This window comes from Nicotiana attenuata, chromosome 6, assembly GCF_001879085.1.
Source record: "Nicotiana attenuata strain UT chromosome 6, NIATTr2, whole genome shotgun sequence".
NCBI lineage: Eukaryota > Viridiplantae > Streptophyta > Magnoliopsida > Solanales > Solanaceae > Nicotiana > Nicotiana attenuata.
The window spans coordinates 22,201,348-22,221,531 of record NC_031994.1 but is presented as its reverse complement, the minus strand read 5'-3'; the positions used below and the strand labels follow the sequence as shown (position 1 = coordinate 22,221,531).

The 20,184-nt window shown below is 35.4% G+C and overlaps 1 protein-coding gene across 1 annotated transcript; it reads right to left on the bottom strand.

Moving 5' to 3' along the window:
• On the bottom strand, window positions 11,847–12,599 carry LOC109227688 (ATP-dependent DNA helicase PIF4-like). Its single transcript, XM_019392885.1, has one exon. It carries the CDS (start codon window positions 12,597–12,599, stop codon window positions 11,847–11,849), a length of 753 nt encoding a protein of 250 aa, XP_019248430.1.

Below are 20,184 nucleotides of genomic sequence, written 5' to 3'. Positions count from 1 at the left end.
CTTTATTTCTTATATATATATGAAAATCAGCCCTAGGCACAATGCCTAGTGAATTCAGAAAAGAAAAAAATAAGCCCGACATGCATTAAGAAAATCAACCCCAAAATCCAAATAAGAGATTTTTTTATTACTAGCTTACATGATTTATTTGTATCTATTCACAATATCTGAATTCATTTGCAGTGAAACAAAGCAGGCCGTTAATACGATATTTTCAGCAACATCTATACTTCCCATAAACTTCACAGTAGAAACTGCCAAAAAGCCTTAAATCCAACGGCATTCTTGGTTCATCAACTCAACAAATTCGGTTAAAAATATTAGTATCAATATCTCATAAAACCCACTACGACGGATAATGTTAAGAACTTAAAAGTAAACACACATGAAAAGTGAAGTAATAAAGCACCATTAACATGGATCTAAAATGTTTGAATCGAAGAAAAATAAGTAGTGAAAGAAAGAAGAAATATGACCTTGAGGAATGAAATCTTTAGATGAATCTTCAGGCCAACGTGCTGAGGGATCTTTTTCGAGTAAGCCAAGACCAGAACCCAGCAAGGTGAGTTCTAATGTTTTTAGAGGAATTATATGGGGTTATGGCTGGCTTTTTAATCAGAGATAAAAATGAGAGGTCCCAGCAATTGCTCATCTGTGTGTATCCGTTTCCTCCTTTTCCCCTTTTTTCGTTATGTGTCTCTTCTTTGTTTTCCGTTTTAGCTCTTTTTTGTGTGTGTTTTCCTAGATGGGAGTGAGTGGAAGATATAAGTGTAGGTATTGGGATTAACTGGTGGCCAAGAAAAAAGAGTGTGTATGTGCATGTGAGTTTTTGAGGGAGAGCATGTGAGTTTGTTACAAAAGATAAGGAAGAATCTTGCCACATGAAAATGACTCATTGGCTCTTGCTTTAATTAATATTTTGTCTTTTCTTTTAAGAGTGTAAAATAAAAATACTAGCTAAATATTTTAAAATCAAGAACATATATTTTTTTTGATTTTTAATTTTCTTAAATAAAACATCCTAAAAATGAAATAAAATTTAAAATATGTAGATTAAACTTAAAATTATTTACATACTAAAAGTGTTGAAAAATCCCAAATATGGTCAAAAGCTAGGTGCTCACATTCGCGAAGCAGCGGTCCTATTAACCTTCGCGTTCGCGAGACACACTACGCATTCGCGAAGGTGTATCGCCCCTAACCTTCGCGTTCGCGAGCCGCTTGCCGCATTCGCGTAGTGTAGCATTCCCCTCTCCCAGTTCCCATTCTTCGCGTTTGCGATGGCCTAGTCGCACTCGCGAAGGGTAATGCCCCCAACGCTTCGCGTTCGCGACCAGTGTCTCGCGTTCGCGTAGAAGGATTTCTCCTTCAGACCAACCTATCCTCCACGAACGCGAAAAAGGATACATATGTTCACCTGCAACAGCAAAACAGCAGAGATTTCTGATCGAGGCCAACCCTGTACTACTATAAAGTAGCAAGAGTGGTCGAAGCAGCTTTTACCCGAGAAGGTCTGGATCGATTTCCACAGGGAGCTAGAGATTGGAATTGAGTTTCTATCTAAATTAGAATTGCGCAATTGTTCCTAATTGCACTTCTGAACATTTTTGGTTTTTGATATTACTTCTAAATTTATACTACTAATATGCTAAATTAAATTAAGAGAATACTATTGAAGGTTGTCTAATTAGTTAAAAGGCACTAGGGGAGTGACTTTCACCTAGGTGGATACTTGACGGGTTCTCGTGTCTAAGGCTAGGTTGTCATATTTGAGGATTACGATATAACCATTGCACAATTCTACTCACTCTATACCTCTCGGTAGTTCGAGTGACTTTTGCCCTAATTGACTTTCTCGAGATCAATTGGGTATGACCATTTGTGCAAGCAATAGAGGTTCAAGTCGGGTATTACGATCTCCCGGTTTACCCCTTTAATTGGGGCTATCAATTCTCTTGAGTACGCCCCAATTCCTTGTTGGACTAATTTTATAGACTTAGGCTCTCTTCCTCAAGAAGAGCCCAAGTCAACTAAGCATAAACTAGTGTTTGCAACCACTAATTCAACAATAAAACCATAAATTAGTCCAAATATCAAACACCCATAGACATTCAAACCTTAAAACACAAGACCCGTCAATTACCCACACTAGGGTTGAGCCACAACCCTAGCTGATGGGTCTAGCTGCTCATGATAATAGAGGAAAACAAGAAATAGATGAAGATAAACCCATAATATTAAATTACCAACTAAAACTTGAAGATTCAATGATAAAACTATTGTAAAATTACTCAAAATGGTAAAAGAACACTATTTACGAGCACATCTCAGCTTCAAAATCTAATTGATGACCTAAAAATGGGAAAACAAACTATTTATACTAGGCCAAAAATTCTGGACAAAAATACCCCTGCGGGGCCAGTGCGGACCGCACAAAATCGAGTGCGGCCCCACTAAGGCTCTTGGCTGAAATTCCTGCTCTCTGAACTTGGCCACCGCGGGCCGCACAAGATGCACCGCAGCCGTGGTGGCTTCTGTTGCGGTCCGCACAAAATAGACCGCGGACCGCATTGGCAATTTTTCTCCAACTTGGCAACTCTCTGAACTTGAGCTTTGCGGACCGCACAAAAACGAGTGCGGCCGCAATGAAGTCAGTACGGACCGCACAGAATGGAGTGCGGCCGCATTACTTGGCTGCCTAAAATGAACACTCTATGAACCTCTTCTTTGTGGACCGCACAGAATGGAGTGCGGCCGCATTGCTTTGCTGCCTGAGATGAGTGCTCTCTGAACCTCTTCTTTGCGGACAGCACAGAATGGAGTGCGGCCGCATTGGTCCTGTAACACTGAGCTTGGACTTGTTCTTGGTACTTGTGCATGTTTCACTCCTTTTTGAGTTGGTTTTGACGAATTGTCACCTTGTTGATCAAACCCTGCAATCAAGTACAACACGTAAGCCTTTGGAACTATTTTGTACATATTTCTAATCAAAACTCAAGTAAGACAGAGTGTAGAATGCATCATAATCCCTAGTTATCAATTTCTAAGTCCAAAATACCCTGTGGCCTATCCGAAACTCACCCGAGCCCTCGGGGCTCCAAACCAAACATGCACACAAGTCTAAAAATATTATACGAACTTGCTCGTGAGATCAAATTGCCAAAATAACATCTTAAACAACGAATTTAGCATCAAAATCAATGGAAGTCTCAAGAACACTTTAAGTTTCTATTTTCACAACCGAGGGTCCGAATCACGTCATATAAACTCCATTTCTTACCAAATTTCATAGACATGACTTAAATACCATCTTACACCTATACTGGGCTCCGGAATCAAAATACGGGCCCGATACCAATAAAATCAAGTATTATTAAATTTCTAAAAACCATCATATTTTCAGTTTAATAATTTTCTTCAAAAATTCATTTCTCGTACTAGGGACCTCGGAATTCAATTCTGGGCATACGCTCAAGTCCCATATTTTTCTACGAACCCTCCGGGACCGTCAGATCATGAGTCCGGGTCCGTTTACTCAAAATATTGACTGAAGTCAACTTAAATCAATTTGAAAGGCAAAACTTAATATTTTCCCAAATCTTCACATAAAGGCTTTTTGGAACCGCGCTCGGACTGTGCACGCAAATCGAGGAGAAAGAAATGAGGTTTTGAAGACCTTGGAACCCTGAATTGGGTTCTAGAACACGAGATGACCTTTTGGGTCATCACAGTTATCTCTTCCATTGTTGATTTATCATTATTTGAAGTCATTGATACATGTTATTTCTTCCATTGTTGATTATCCTTATTCGCAATCATCGTTACATGTTATCTCTTCCATTGTGAGTTATTCTTATTTAATATCGTGATTACACATTATCTCTCTCATTGTTGAGGTATTGGTGTTGAAGTTGTGAAAGTCGTCATCACATTGAGGCGATGTTATTAATTGTTGAGATATTCTTCTAGTTGAGAATTTTACATTTCATTATTATGATTGATGTTCTTGTACACATTGTGGTTGAGCCATGTGCTATTGTTGTGGAAATATTGATATGGTTGATTATTGACAAGTTGTGACATATGGGCACTTATGGTGCGAGTTGTTATTGTGGCATAATACCGATGCGCATGTGGTGGTATAAGGATAGGGGTTAATGTGCATGCAGCGGCAGAAGGTGGGACTTATATGCGTGATTCTTGTAGGGGAATTACTTGAAGCCACGCGGCGTCATAAGGTGGGCTAAAGTGCATGTAGCTATTTCAGAAAAAATATTTTCGAAATTATTTAAATGTAAGGCTCATGCGGCAGTATAAGGAAAGATTGTGATTGAGATTGAGAAATGTGAATACAAGGCGGTACCTCGTCATGATTCTTGTTGTATACGAGGCGGTACCTCGGTTGTGATCTTTGTTGTGTACGAGACGGTACCTCGTTTGTGATTCTTGTTGTTTATCTCATGTTGTAAAGAGTTATTGGTGAGACACTTCTTGTTGCTTTTATTATTCCTTGTCTTATCAGTTGGGATCCGTATTTGACTTTGGTGGTTTTTAATTGCTTCCTTTATGTTATCTCTGTGCTTATAATTCCGGCATTAGTCTCTCTTATTAACTTGTTTCGTATCAGTTATTTCTCCACCGTCTATTACTTCTTGTTTTTATGTTCTTATTACGTTCCAGTAGGTGTCTTGACCTGGCCTCGTCACTACTCTACCGAGGTTAGGCTTGATACTTACTGGGTACCGTGGTGGTATACTCATACTACGCTTCTGCATATCTTTTTGTGCAGATCCACGTACGTTTGCTCGTGTTAGATGTTAGTGTTTGATTGTAGCTGTTTGCTAGAGGTTTCAAGGTATACATGCTCACGTCCGTAGGCCTCGGAGTCACATTCCGTTATTATTATAGTATTGTTGTTTCATTTGTTAGACAGTGTTGTAGCATTTTTTTTTTGAACATTCTGTAGAAGCTTATGACTCAGTCTCACCTAGTTTTGGGAGCATTGCAGTTGTGTTTCAATTATCTGGATATTTATGAGAATTGTTAGTTTATATCATGTTTCAGCTTTTATTTCTGTCATAATCTCTCATTTGTTTGGCTTACTAGTCTTAGAGATTAGGTGCCATCACGACATCCTAAGGAGCAGAAATTGGGGTCGTGACACTTTAAAAATACTATTAATATAGCACTTTTTTTATTTTATAGCAAAGTACAAAAATACTTGGTTTACTCATTTTATTTTTCAGTCCATATTCAATTCCTACGGTATATATAGGCACTAGGGTTCAACTTTCAGTAGCCTAACACAAAAAGTAGCCACGCAAATTCCTCTGGTGCATACTTTCGTTGAAGCCAATAAGCATCTATATCGTGAGCATTCAAGGCCATTCCCTAAGTCATGATGGGTTGATTACCCGCGACGAAAATAATGGAGGAGGAAGATCGGAGGCGTCACCAGATTTGGATCTAATGGATCGGAGATGCTAGAATCCATGGCTTCTTATCTTTCTTTGTATCTCACATTTGACTGTATTCATCTGACCGAATTTTGGTAGATACAATGTGATAGTGTGTATTCTCAGACTTGGCCGAATTATTGTTCGTCTTCATTTTCTAGTTTTAACACAATATATAAGTGTTTTGCTTCGCCGGAAGACGCCATCTCCGGTGAACTTTCTTCTCTTCTTTGCTATGAAGTCACATACAACGATCCAAATATATTATATTATGTACAAATACACTCAAGTTTGAGTGTATTCTATATTTTTCAATGCAAATACATATTATTTGGGTTGTATTTTCACCTATATTTATATATTCTGAAGGTTATTTTTTGTGGCAGATCCCTCTTTTTTTCTGAATTTTTATAGTTTGAACCCAACCGAATTAAATATGGTAAATTGAATACAGTGTAAAAGCACCTACCAATGAATACAATGAAATGAATACAGGTGAATATCACTGTTTTTATAATTTTTTGTTGTTTGAATGCAGTCGAATTGAATATAGTGAAATTGAATACAACGTAAAATAGTTAAGAATGAGTATAGCCGATTTGAATACAATGTATATAGCCGAACTGAATAGAACGGTATACACCATATTTTATTAATTTTTTGTTGTTTGAATACAATTAAATTCAATATAGTGAAATTAAATACAATATAAAATATATAAGAACGGATACATTAAAATTGAATACAATGTATACAACCGAATTGAATACTGCGACATACATCCCATGGCAAGAAATTAGTAGCTACGGAATGTAATTAGCTAAATCATAGCTACGCCCAACAATAAGCCTCCAAACAATATTCATTTTTGAAAGTTCCCCAACTTTAAATAATACGTTAAAATAAAACTATGAACAAGTTTAAGAAATATTTATGAATCATATTATCATATATATTTATATGTATAAAATATTTTTAAAAATTATATAAATGTAATGTCGGGTTGGTTTGATTTCGATTTGACTTTTTTTAGTTAAAACAAAACCAAATCATTTTTTTCGGTTTGACTCGGATTGTCGGTTTGGTGCAGTTTATCGTTTTTTTTTGTACACCCCTAATTCCAACCAAAGATAACTCTATTTCTTTTGGCTGTATTTTTACCCCACATATATAATACAGTCAAACATCTCTATAACAATATCGTTTGTTCCGATGTTTTTTGGCTTTTATAGTAAATGGTTGTTACACTTATAACAACATTTGAAGTTTAAATATATTTTAGCTGTTATACACAAAAATTATCCAAAAATCAATTTTTTTAAGGTTACATATAAAAGATAAGAACATTATTCAAATTTAAATACTCAAAGCTAACACATTATTAATAAATTTGTAACTAAATGTATAAAGATTTAAACTCTAAAGCAAATATTTTAATGGTACTAGAACATTAAATTATTTCAAGATTGATGGCAAAACTTCATAATTGTAGCTTGTCTCGTAGATTTCAGTCTCTTACTAATGATATAACACTTGAATTAGCGAAGATTTATATATAAACTTTCAATAAAAGGATACCTAATAGCCTTCCCTTGAAAGCAATCTAAGAGGTTAATAGTTGAATCTTCTATCTTGGTAGGTTGAGGTCAAAATCTTTAAACTTATTATTAGTGATCTTATTAGAGATTCTATATGGATGTTATAGAGGGGCGATTTTACAAAGAGTGTACTGCTATAAAGATGGATATTGCTTTTATGGGTAAAACCTTGTTATGAAGAGGTAAAATATAATATAAAAAATCGGTTCCGAGAAAAATTTAGCTTTTATAATGAATTGTTGTTATATGATGATGCTGTTATAGAGAGGTCTGACTGTACAATATTAAGACCTTTCTATAAGAACATCTCTATATAATAGTTACTAGATGGCTTCTGCATGTGCATAGCATGGGCCCAATGCTGTAGAATATGAAATTACTATTTATAATTAATTTGTTTTGACATGAAATTGCATAGAAGAAATAGACATTGAGACATCATTGGAAAGTGACACAATATTTCATCCATGTGAATACTAAATATACATATAGTTATTTACATAACGACAAAAAGAGATGCATTTTACTTCCAAAGCAGCATAACTTTTACATCCATGAGAGTATCTATATTCACAAAAGGTGATTCTTTCTCCATACTGTAATTGTTCTTCTTTGTAGTGCAACAAAAGTACTGACATCTGCAAAATCACAGAAAAAGATCAAGTTTCAGTACCTATATAACATAATGAATTAAGTTTTAGGGTAATATCAATGCAACCGATTTTTTCTAAAGCACTTTTTCAGTGTGGAATGATGCCTCCCTACAAGATTAACACAAGTAGGCCTTCTGTTACACTATTATTGATCAAACAATCCTTAATGATACAAATCCTAAGGCAAAGCATGTCAATTTTCATTGAAGAACAAACTCCTTTAATGAAAGGATAATGAAACACACAAACACACCCAAAAAAGAAAAGCAGCAAAATTTAGAGAGACATTATCTTATAGCGCTATTAATTAATCTCAATTGTAATGCAAATCACATCGTGATTCAACAGGTAGATTGTTGACAAATTCTATCTTTTAAGCCTTCTGATTTTCAGAAGTATAAGCAAAGAGGTACAAGCAAAGAAAACACCAATCATGGTGTGTTTGACCCATCATGGTGCCCATCTCAGTCTTGCAACTATGACCAATGCAGTTGTTTCAATACTTAAGTCTTTGGGGGAAGACCCATCAAGGAAAGAGATTGTAGGTACTCCATATTGTTTCTTGAAGTGGTCACATTTACTTCCTTTTCAAGGTGCTGTGCATATAGGTTATTACTCTTCAAATGGACTTAATTCTATTGGAAGAAGCGAATTGCAGTCAATTGTACATTTCTAAGGCTTCAAACTGCAAGTACAGGAGAGGCTTACCAGGTAGATAGCCGAGGCCACTTCACACAAGCATGATATCTGGAGAAATTGAGAAGTTTAGTACAACTACTACATGCTTTTCCTTAAACTTATGTTGCATACAATTGCATTATCCCCTTTGAACACGGCGTGATGTTGAAGGACAGAATAGAAGTTGTGTATGATAAAACAAAGAGATCACATTTTTCCCGAGCAGGAAGTAGAATGATTGTAAACTTAGAGCACATTATGCTCACTATCCACATTTAAGACTACAGCTAGTTTCCTCAGATGTTGGGGAGAATGATGCGTGCCACAAGTTGAATATGAGGGGGTTTTTATGGCCACTCTTAGCATGTTCAATAGTTTAAGAAAATGACGATGCTCAACTGTTGAAATGACTTCATCCTTGGCCAAGAGCAAGAATTAGGGGAAGTGAAGGTTTGAAGACATTGTTCGCCTTTTTTTTCATGTTTTGTCTTTATTAAAAAGCATTTTCAATAATGAGGAAGACATGGTAAATTTTTCTTAAATCATTCTGTATTGACATGTTAATAAACCATGAAGAATGAGTTAATTGAGTAATATGGGAGACGGGGTAGTATAATAGGCTGTTAGTAAATAGGTTAACTAACCTAATATCACACCAACAAAAGATTAGCTTTAACCACAGGCAGAAAGCAGCAATATAACTATGGCTTTAACCGCATCCAAAAAAGCAGCAAAATACCTTCAAATGCCTCCCAAAATAGCAGCAAAATGTGGCTTCAACTTCAACTAAGAGAGCAAGTGAAATTAAGTAAATATGTTGTACATCGATTAAAATTGCTAGAACGTTCCAAGAGAAAATTAAACAATACTAAGAGGTGCAAGAACAAGTGTACGTAGGAACTACACATGTTGATCTATTCTTTAGAACTATCATATTAATTACATCTTAAAATTAATTATAAGATGAAAGAACAACAACTTAATTAAAAAGTTCAAATACCGTACAATTACTTTTTCAAAGGAGGAGTCCTTATTTCCAAGCCCCGCTTATAGTAGGAAGCACTGTCTTTGTTAGTTGTCTCTTGAGCTTCTCTTCCCTCCAAGCCAAGGCGTTCAATTTTGCGTTTGCTCCCCTCGGCAACATCCATCATGGTTGGTGGGAACTCTTGGTGGATCTCATTGTCTTTGTTCATGTAAGATAAAATGGACAACTTTTGCACTGTATCATGATATTTTGTGAGTAATTTTTTCATTTGAATTTTGAATATCTTTCCACTCAACTGTTTCTGCACATCCGCAAGAGGTAAAATTTGTTTCTGGGAGGACGAAATTGGTTAGTTACGCATCAAGAGAGGGTCATTTTGCCATTGATACTTGTTTGTATGTTTTTGAAGCTAACAGTAATATGAAATATGTACCTTGACATGGTAGATGTCATAAATTTCTTCTGAGCTGAGGCATAACATTTTCTCGGCAGGTTTGTCAGAAATAATGGCTGTTGCAAAACCACTATTGTCTCTAACAGTGACTTCAAATTGACATCTGTTATAATGTAGAGCAAATATTTGGTTAGATGAATAAAAATAAAATAACTGTAAACTCTAAATAGTCATTAGTCATATAGAAGAATCTAGTAGCATTTATACCTTGGAATTAGATGAGCGGATCGTTGACAATTTGTACAATAAATTGTCCTCCGAGAGAAAGATCTCGTGAACAATTGCTTACAGTCAGAACAAGCTAACACACAAAACTGTTGGTTCTCATTTGGCAGAGAAAGTTCAGCTTCGACATAAAATACTTGTCCCTATATAATTCAAGAATGCCACATATTTCTTTTTTGTGACTACAAAAATTAATTAAATTTCGATAGAATAATATAATTTATGTTGTTCTTACTTGAGGTTGCGCTTGGATATTGGAAATAGCTATGATTTCATCCTCAAAGGGAACCACCATAACAGAGCCTGTGGAAGATGTACTCTTTATCTTGTATGCATTAAGCATTGGTTCAATTGTTTTGGCCCTACAAGGTAGTCAAAATCTAAAAAATTTGTTCTTGTATATATTAATGCATTTATATCAACAATATGCTTCTACAGATGCATAATTCACAAAGAAATACATGCATAATACCATGACTTCAACTCAACAGCTTGTGGGTAAGGAGGATTGACTTGGATTGTTGTACTAAATTTGTTCGACAGTCCACTGAATTTGTTCGACGATCCTACATGCATTCAAATATTAAGATTTGATTTCATTGTTTGATATTTGAAAAGGAAAAAGGTAAAATCATGTAAGTACTAATATCTGATGATGATCTACCAATTTTTCTAGCAAGAATAACTGGGTATTCATTCAGTTGTTTCAAAATTTTATTCCCATAAAGATCAATGAAATCTTCCCAGAGTGTGAATTTTGTTTTTTTTCCTGTAAACAATGAATAGAAGATGTTCAAATACTATATTGAAGCCTCATGAAGAAAATACAATATTTGCTACCAGGCTCTCCCGTGGGAACTTGTAAAATGATTCACAAACCCAAAACTTGAAGCATATAGAAGAATTATGAAATGAGCATGAGATGACAACAATTCATAATATTGATGATTTATATATTCTGATATAATTGGTCATTACTTTCAACCAACATACTCTCGTAGCAAGGAAGTTAAGTAAATGTAACAAAAATTGATAGCTAAATTTGAACTTGGACTATAAAATAAACCTCAAATGTAAGACATTCTTTATTTACAAGGTAATATAAATTCAGAAGTCACAAACATGAAGACACAAAAATTGAAAAAGTAAAATACCTGCCATATAAATAAAATCTCCCAAATATTTAAGTTGCAAAATCAAAAGAAGTCAAGTGCTTAGGGAAACAAAGAACGAAATATTTTACTTTGCAATCACATAAATCAAGTATCCAAGCTACATCACATATACTTTAAGCTTAGGAGGTCAATATGAAACTGTGAACAATAACAAATATCTAGCTTAGACAAAAAAAGGATGTCCACATACAATGGACAATGACAGAGAGTCAAACTGCACTTAACATTTCTGCAATGTTTGGAAAATTGCGAAGCTTGGGAAGAATTGGTCTTTTGAATCGGTTAGCGTCCAAGTTGAAAATCTTTCATTTTCATAACAAGCTAATCTCCTTTTTATGAAATTGTAGCTTTTTGTATTATACTAAAACTAATTCAAATAACTAAAAAGCCAGTTTTATTCTGAACAAAATGTTCCCTTAATATATCATCAGGGCAACAAATTCTGTTAATCTCAAGGAAAGAACTAAATCATTCACAGAGTTATTGGAATAATGAGAGAAGCATTTGAATGATATTTGTATAAATCAGGATAAGTAACTCGGAAGAGCATATTCAACGATTCTTTTTCAGAAGTAAAAGGAATAATGAGAGAATGAGGAATTTCAATTTTTCCATAGGCATTTTATCTTTCTTTTTCATCACCAATTCTCATTAAATATTCACAAAAAGCAGGATCTGTTTTCGCACGCATATTCTCTGATAGTTGTAGTTTTTCAAGTTGATTCCAAATTTCAGAGCACAATAAACTTTCACGAATAAAATCTTCCTTTTTTCCACTACGAACTACGGGAAGAGTTTGTCTAAAATTACCACTGAAGACAACTACCTTTCCACCAAATATTATATTAGTTTCCATTAGATCTCTTAAAAGCAAATCGATTGCTTCTACCGTTTCCTTTTTTGCCACTGAAATTTTATCCCATACAATTAGTTTTGCATCTCGTATTAAAGATGCTAATGAACTTTGCTTACTACTATTGCAGCTGAAATTCTCATTAACATCAATGGGAATTTTAAAGCAGGAATGAGCAGTTCGACCTCCAGGAAGAAGTGAAGCGGCAACACCGGAACTTGCAGTTGCTAAAGCTATAAAGCCTTTGTGCCTCACAGTAGCTAATAAAGCACGATATAAAAAGCTTTTACCAGTTCCACCGGGGCCGTCAATAAAGAATGCCCCTGGTCTATTTGAAAATATTCTGTCAAGAATCATATTGTAAGCTCTTCTTTGATCAATGTTTAATTTATTTTCTAACATTAAATCTTGTTCGCTAACAATGATGTTTCTTTCGAAATGAACATCTTTAGCTTCTTTTGCTGTTGCAGATGGCTTTATTATTTCTGATATTAGTTCAAATTCATTAATATCACGGCCCATTGAATGAAGAATATTGTTAATATGGTTTAACACTTTGTAACAGATTTCTCTTGTATCTATATTCGAATTTTTTTTGAAATCTTCAGACATTGGGTTTTCAAATTTTTTCCATAGTTCTCTTTAATTAGTATGATTACAATATATTAATAACATAGCAAAAAATTATCTTAAACTGGACGACATTTGATAACTTACAGCTTCAGACATACATTCTACCAAATTATTATCACAAAGTAATAATCCTCTTTTTTCTGCAGCTTCTCTAAATGTTTTACATTGTACTCCATTTACAGTTCGCAAATCTTCATATGATTTTGGTCCTCTCACATTCATCAGAAGCAGTCTAAGATAGTATATTTCCCCTTCAGTTGGATGACATGTCACCACACGACCAATAGCACTTCCTCGTTGACGACGTGTCCATGTTTTATCTGTTGTTGACCATACAAAGTATTCTGAAAATTCTCGATATAATATATTTAAGTCCATAGCATCTTTTTTTTCTCAATTCATTAAAAAAAACTCAGTTAACATTATTTTTTTAACCATAGGATTGTTCACAATTTTACTAATATTGTCCGTATTCTTGAAAGAAACAAGTTGTTGTCCATCAAGATGTATCTGAAGATGAAATATATTTGAAAATATTTCACTAATAGGGAAAGCAAATATACGCCATGCAGCCTCAGGTGGTGACACCCACCTAGCAGATTGGTATTCCTTTATTTCATCTATCTCTATGTTTGTATCATTAGCATGTATATCAAATATAATTTTATCATGTCCTTTGCAAATATACTTATAAATGTACTTAACAACTTTAATATCAGAGCAAATCTCTACATTCATATGACAGTTAAACTTACAAAGTAAATATGGATTATGAGGAACAACCCATGAATTCTCAAGAAGGCGTCCTCTTATTTGCACTTTCCTTCCTGTGTTTCGTCTTCGATAAATTGGATACGAATTTTTTCCTTTAGTTGTTTGTTTTCCAAACTCTTATGGATACTTAAATTTACAATGACCTTTTTTTTCATGCAAGAATTTGTTGGATTTGATTCTCCGCATTGACCGTGCATCATATGATCTATAACAAGTGAATATAGTGTAGGATTTTCTTTTTTATCCGGTAATTCAGCACATACAAATCGATCATATGCTTCAGGAGTTAATAATTTATATTTTTCATCAAGTATTATAAGAAAATGAGCATGTGAAAGTCCCCGCTTTTTGAATTCCACTGTATACATAAATGCTGCGACTTTACCAAATATTTGTGTTTTGAGAATATCCTTTTTCAACTCTTTTAGTTTTGCTCAAAATACTCGACTAACTAAATCGGGTCTATTTTGTGTATCATCTATCGTCAGAAGGTTTTTTTTTTATTTCAGGCCAAGAAGGATTACACGTCATAGTCAAAAATATATCTGGTTTTCCAAACCGTTGCACTAATGCAATAGCATCCATATACCTTCGACGCATATCTCTTGGGCCTCCTGTAAAGCTAAGTGGGAGTATTTTTTGTTTTCCAACCTGTGAAGCTTCTCTTTTCCCACATCGTAGAATAGCTAAGAGCCCACCCAATACATCAACTCTGAATAAATCCTGATTAAAAGTAGCATAGTCTAATCTTTAGCTTTTAAGTTTTATCCATTCATCCACAATATATTATTGAAACAATCTTCCAGCATGTAAAAATATATTTTCATCATCTCTTATTTGAAGTGGGTAACAATAAAATTCATGACAAGAAATATTGTCTCTTTTCGTTATCCTTTTTGCATAACCTCAGCTTCCATATCGAGTAATCCATTAATTGAACACTGTGATGACCCAAAAGGTCATCACTTATTTTAGAAATAAATTCTGTGTTCCGAGGCCTTAAAACCTCCTTTTTGTCTCACCTCGATTTGCTTGCACAGTCCGGGCGTGTATCCGGAAAGCTATTATGTAAAAATCTGTACAAAAATAATAAATTCTGCCTTTAAAATGAATTTAGGTTGACTTCGGTCAATATTTTGGGTAAACGGACCCGAACCCGTAATTTGACGGTCCCGGAGGATCCGTAGAAAAATATGGGACTTGGACGTATGCCCGGAATCGAATTCCGAGGTCCCAAGCCCGAGAAATGAATTTTTAAAGAAAATTATTTTCTGGAATATATATGAGTTTTTGGAAATGAAATATGTTTGAATTTGATGGTATCGGGCCCGTATTTTGGTTCCGGAGCCCGGTACAAGTTTGAAATAATATTTTGGTTGAATCTGAAAATTTTGGTAAAGATCGGAATTGGTTTGGTATAAAACGGACTTAAAGTTGAGAAATTGGAAATTTTGGTGTTCTTGAATGATTTCATGAATTTGGGGTTTAATTCGTAGTTGTTGAGGTTATTTTAATGATTTGATTGCACAGCAAGTCCGTATGATGTTTTTAGGTTGGTGTGCATGTTTGGTGTGGAGCCCCGAGGGCTCGGGTGAGTTTTGGATAGGCCACGGAGCGAAATTTGGACTTAGGGAATTGCTGGCATGTTGCAGGTCTGCAGGCTCCGCAATTCCGAAGCCTGGCTCACAAATGCGAGTATTATGTCGCAAATGCGAAAAGCCCAGAACCATCACTACCTCGCAAATGCAAGGTACCCTTCGCAAATGCGAAGTCTTCTATATGTGCCAGTTGTCGCAAATGCGACATTCCCATCGCAAATGCAAAAAAAAACTAGTTTTTGAAGGGTTCGCAATTGCAAACCCTGGTCACAATTGCGACATCAGAGACCTGCTAAAATGAATTTCATACGGGATTTCAACCATTTTTACAACCTTTTCAAAACCTAAACACCTTTGGGCGATTTTTCAAAGACAAGTACTCTTCCAAATCGATTGTAAGTAATTTCTCACTCATTTTCTTTAATCTATAACATTCTTTTTACTTGATNACAGAAAAAGATCAAGTTTCAGTACCTATATAACATAATGAATTAAGTTTTAGGGTAATATCAATGCAACCGATTTTTTCTAAAGCACTTTTTCAGCGTGGAATGATGCCTCCCTACAAGATTAATATAAATAGGCCTTCTGTTACACCATTATTGATCAAACAATTGTTAATGATACAATATCCTAAGGCAAAGCACGTCAATTTTCATTAAAGAACAAACTCTTTTAATAAAAAGGATGATGAAACACACACCTAAGAAAAAAGAAACAGCAAAATTTAGAGAGACATCATCTTATAGGCCTATTAATTAATCTCAATTGTAATGCAAACCACATCCTGATTCAACAGGTAGACCGTTGACAAATTCCATCTTCACGTATATTCCAAAGGCAAAACTTTGTCTTGACATAACTTAGCAACATTATCAAAGTTAAACAACTGAAAAACTCCATGCTTTGGCCCTAAACTTATGTTGCATACAATTGTATTATCCCCTTTGATAATTATGGGAAAAGTAAATGTGTATTCATCTTTCTGTTGAATTGGATGGTCCAAGGTAGTGCTCATGGTTTTGGGTGCACAAAGGTGACCTTTAGCAGGGTTCTAGAATACTTGGCTCAACAAAGCCCCTGCAAGTTAGGTAAGTTGCTATTTCTGTTGCATACCATTCGACGACCCCTTATTGAAATTGGTAATTAACGGATGCTCACTTCTAAGGTCTAAGAAAGTATTAGATGCCATTAAAAGGTGAATCCGTGATACCTCCATTTATCAGTGTGTTGTCTTCCCTCAGCTTGAAGCCACTGAATTAGTTTCTTGTTGGTAGCAAAATGAAGATACATGTTTTTATAGATTAGAATTATCTTCTACAGTAAAAGGCTTCGCAATTACTTCTTAAACTGGATTTGTTTCTTGGTCAATCACTTCTGGGATTTACATCCTTTTTTTTGTGGCTTTTAAGCTTCAGTGCTCATAGCATGTTTGACTGTTTCCTTAGAACTCAAGGCTGACACCAAAAAGATATCACATCCATTATTTTGATCTCTTGACACTACAGATAAGCTTGGCTTGCATTCAATATAAAAAGTACTTAGTACTAAGCAAAATATGAAGGTGATATAGTAATGAGGAAGACATGGTGATTTTTTCTTAAATCATTCTGTATTGACATGTTAATAAACCATGGAGAATGAGTTAACTGACTAATATGGGAGATGGGGTAGTATCATAGACAGATTAGTAAATAGATAAACTAACCTAATATCACACCATCAAAAGATTAGCTTTAACCGCAGGCAGAAAGCAGCAACACAACTGTGGCTTTAACCACATCCAAAAATAGCAGCAAAATGCCTTCAAATGCATCCCAAAACAGCAGCAAAATGTAGCTTCAACTAAGAGATCAAGTGAAATTAAGTAAATATGCTGTACATCGATTTAAATTCATGTGGCATTTTACATTACATTTGGGATGTTTAAGAAGCCAAATGTAATTCCACGCAGATTATAGTATCTCCCGCTAGTGGGGAAGGACGTATATGAGTCCATTTGTAGACAGCAAGGGAAGACAAGGGACCAACTTTTACCAGAGGGCTAGCCTATCCTATTTCATATAATAGAGGGACAGTTTAGGCCCTTTTTCGTAGAAAAAATAACAAATATCCATTAAATTCTCATAACCAAGAAACAAATGCTAAAATCAAAGAAAGAATTGAGAAACACTAAACCTATCAGAAATACTCCCCCCGCCGAAAGGACCCAAATTGCACATATTTTCATTAACATTTAAGGAGGAATTTACGGCTCAAAATAGAGACTGCTGAAATTTCTAAAATCTAGCAACAGACAAAGAAAAGAAAATGTAATAATTCTTACCAGAAACCATAGATTCAGTAGAGGCCATATACAAACAGTAACCACTATGGAGCAATTCGAATAAAGTGAGGCATGGAAGAAGCAGGGTGATTAAGTAAAGAAAAAAAAGTAAAAAAACTCACATAAATTGAAAAACAGAGAAATGAATACTTGGAGCCAAATTGAAAAATGTGTAAGAAAACGAATTCAAGGTCTCACAAATACAGCGTACGTAGTACACATGTGTTAGAGCTATTTTTTAAAACTATCATATTAATAACATCTTAAAATTAATTATATGAGCAGATAAAATAACAACAACTTAATTAAAAAGTTCAAAACCTTACAATTACTTTTTCAAAGGAGGAGTCTTTATTTTCGAGCACAGCTTGTAGTGGGAAGCATTGTCTTTGTTAGTTGTCTCTTGAGCTTCTCTTCCCTCCAAGCCAGGAGGTTCAATTTTGCGTTTGCTCCCCTCGGCAACATCCATCATGGTTGGCGAGAACTCTTGGTGGATCTTATTGTCTTTGTTCATGTAAGATAAAATGGACAACTGCATTTAAATTTGGAATGAAGTATTTAACAAATTAGGTACCAATTAGTTGACTTTATTAAAACAAAAAATATGTGCTTACTTTTCACTGTGCTCAGACCTAATAAAATTTAAAATAGAAAAGAAAACTCAGATTCTAATATTAAATAAACCCAATAAAAAAGTTCTACCCTAAAATTCCAAGAGAAAAGTAGTACAACAGAGAGCCTTGAATCACGATATCCCTTTGACAAGTAGTAACTACCACTTTTTGTATTGAGTAGATGGAAAATCGGATCTGAAATTGTGTGACGACCCAAACGGTCATCACCTGTTTTCTCATTTATTCCGTGCTTTCAAGGCCTCGAAAACCTCATTCAGGGTTGCCTTCATTTGCGTGCGCAGTCCGGGCGTGTAGCCGGAAAACTTAAATATGAATTATGCGTGAAAAATGCTAAATTTTGATATTAATATGAATATATTTAACTTCGGTCAACATTTTGGGTAAACGGACCCGGACCCGTGATTTGACGGTCTCGGAGGGTCCGTAGAAAAATATGGGACTTGGGCGTATGCCCGGAATCGAATTTCGAGGTCCCAAGCCCGAGAAATAAATTTTTGTGTGAAATTATTTTCTGGAAATGATTAAGGAAAATAAAAATAAAATTTGATTAAAAGACCGTGGTATCGGGCCCGTATTTTGGTTCCGGCGCCCGGTACAAGTCTTGTATATGGTTTAAGCGCTTTCTGTAAAGTTTGGTTGAAATCGGACGTCGTTTGACGTGTATCGGACTTAAAATGGAAAAACTGATGTTTTATGAAAATTTGGAAGAAAACATGAGTTTTGAGGCTTGATCCGTTGTTTTTAATGTTATTTTTGCGATTTGATCGCACGAGTAAGTCCGTAGGATGTTTTTGAGGTTGTGTGTATAGTTGGTTTGGAGCCCCGAGGGCTCGGGTGAGTTTTGGATAGGCCACGCATTGCATTTTTGAACTGGTAAAGATCTGGTATTTTGGCTTCTGTGATTTTCGCAAATGCGAAGAGGAGACCCGCAATTGCGAGCTTGCAAATGCGAGCTTTGAGTCGCAATTGCGAAGACTGGGGACTGGGCATAGGATCGCAAATACGATTCATTTGCTCGCAAATGCGAACATGGGAATTCCGGGCACTGGTCGCAAATGCGATCATGGTGCTCGCAAATGCGGAGGGTGTTTGATCGCAAATGCGATCATCTTTTCGCAAATGCGAAGTCCGGCATTGTGCACAGTGTTCGCAAATGCGAACTTGACTTCGCAATTCCCAAGTTAGCAGGTCGGAGTTCGCAATTCCCATATCCGAGGCCCGGCAAATTTTATACTTAGTCGAATTTTCATCACTTTTCACCATTCTTTCAAAACCCAAACACCATAGGCGATTTTTCAAGAACAAACTTCATCCCAAATCATTTGCAAGTCGATTTTTACTCAATTCTTTCAATCTTTAACATCATTTAACATGTTTTCCACTTAAAATCAAGGATTTTCATGGGTGAAATTGGGGGTTTTGGGTAGAAGCTAGGTTTTCTAAAAATTGGGGATTTGGACTTCGATTTGAGGTCCGATTTCAAAACAAATTACATATTTGAGTTCGTGGGGGAATGGGTAACCGGGTTTTGGTTCGAACCTCGGTTTTGACCACGTGGGCCCGGGGGCAATTTTAGAATTTTTGGGAAAAACTTGGGAAATTCATTTTTATGCTTTCAAATTGATTCATTTAGTGTTTATTAAAGTAATTGAGCAATTTGTGACTAGATTCGAGCAAATTGGAGGTGGAATCGCGGGGCAAAGCGATTGTTGAGGATTGAGTGGAATTCAAGGCTTTGAGGTAAGTGTTTGATTTAACCCTAGCTTGAGGGAATAGGAGTTAAGTTTTATTTGTAACTTGCTAATTGTCGAGTACGATGTATAGGCATGGTGACGAGTATTTATACATTGGTGTCTAGCATGACCGTGAGTCCTTATTTGCGAATACTTTGGTTGTTGTTATGCCTTCCATGCTTAAATGATGACTTCTATATGTTGTAAAGACCTTGTTAAAGAAATTGTGATCTTGAAACTTAGTGGAGTATTAGCTCGGGTTGAAATACAAATTGTGAAGGTATATGAGATAAGTAACTCTTTGGAGCATTGGCTCAAGTGATAATGTGAACTATGAGATGAAAGTGAAAGAAAGAAAAGAGTTAATGATTCATTCCCTTGCCGGGATGTTGTTGGTTATTGATATTG

Bases quoted from the DNA above. Each gene is read 5' to 3' on its own strand.
- LOC109227688 (XM_019392885.1), bottom strand. From the start codon at position 12,599: ATGGGCCGTGATATTAATGAATTTGAACTAATATCAGAAATAATAAAG.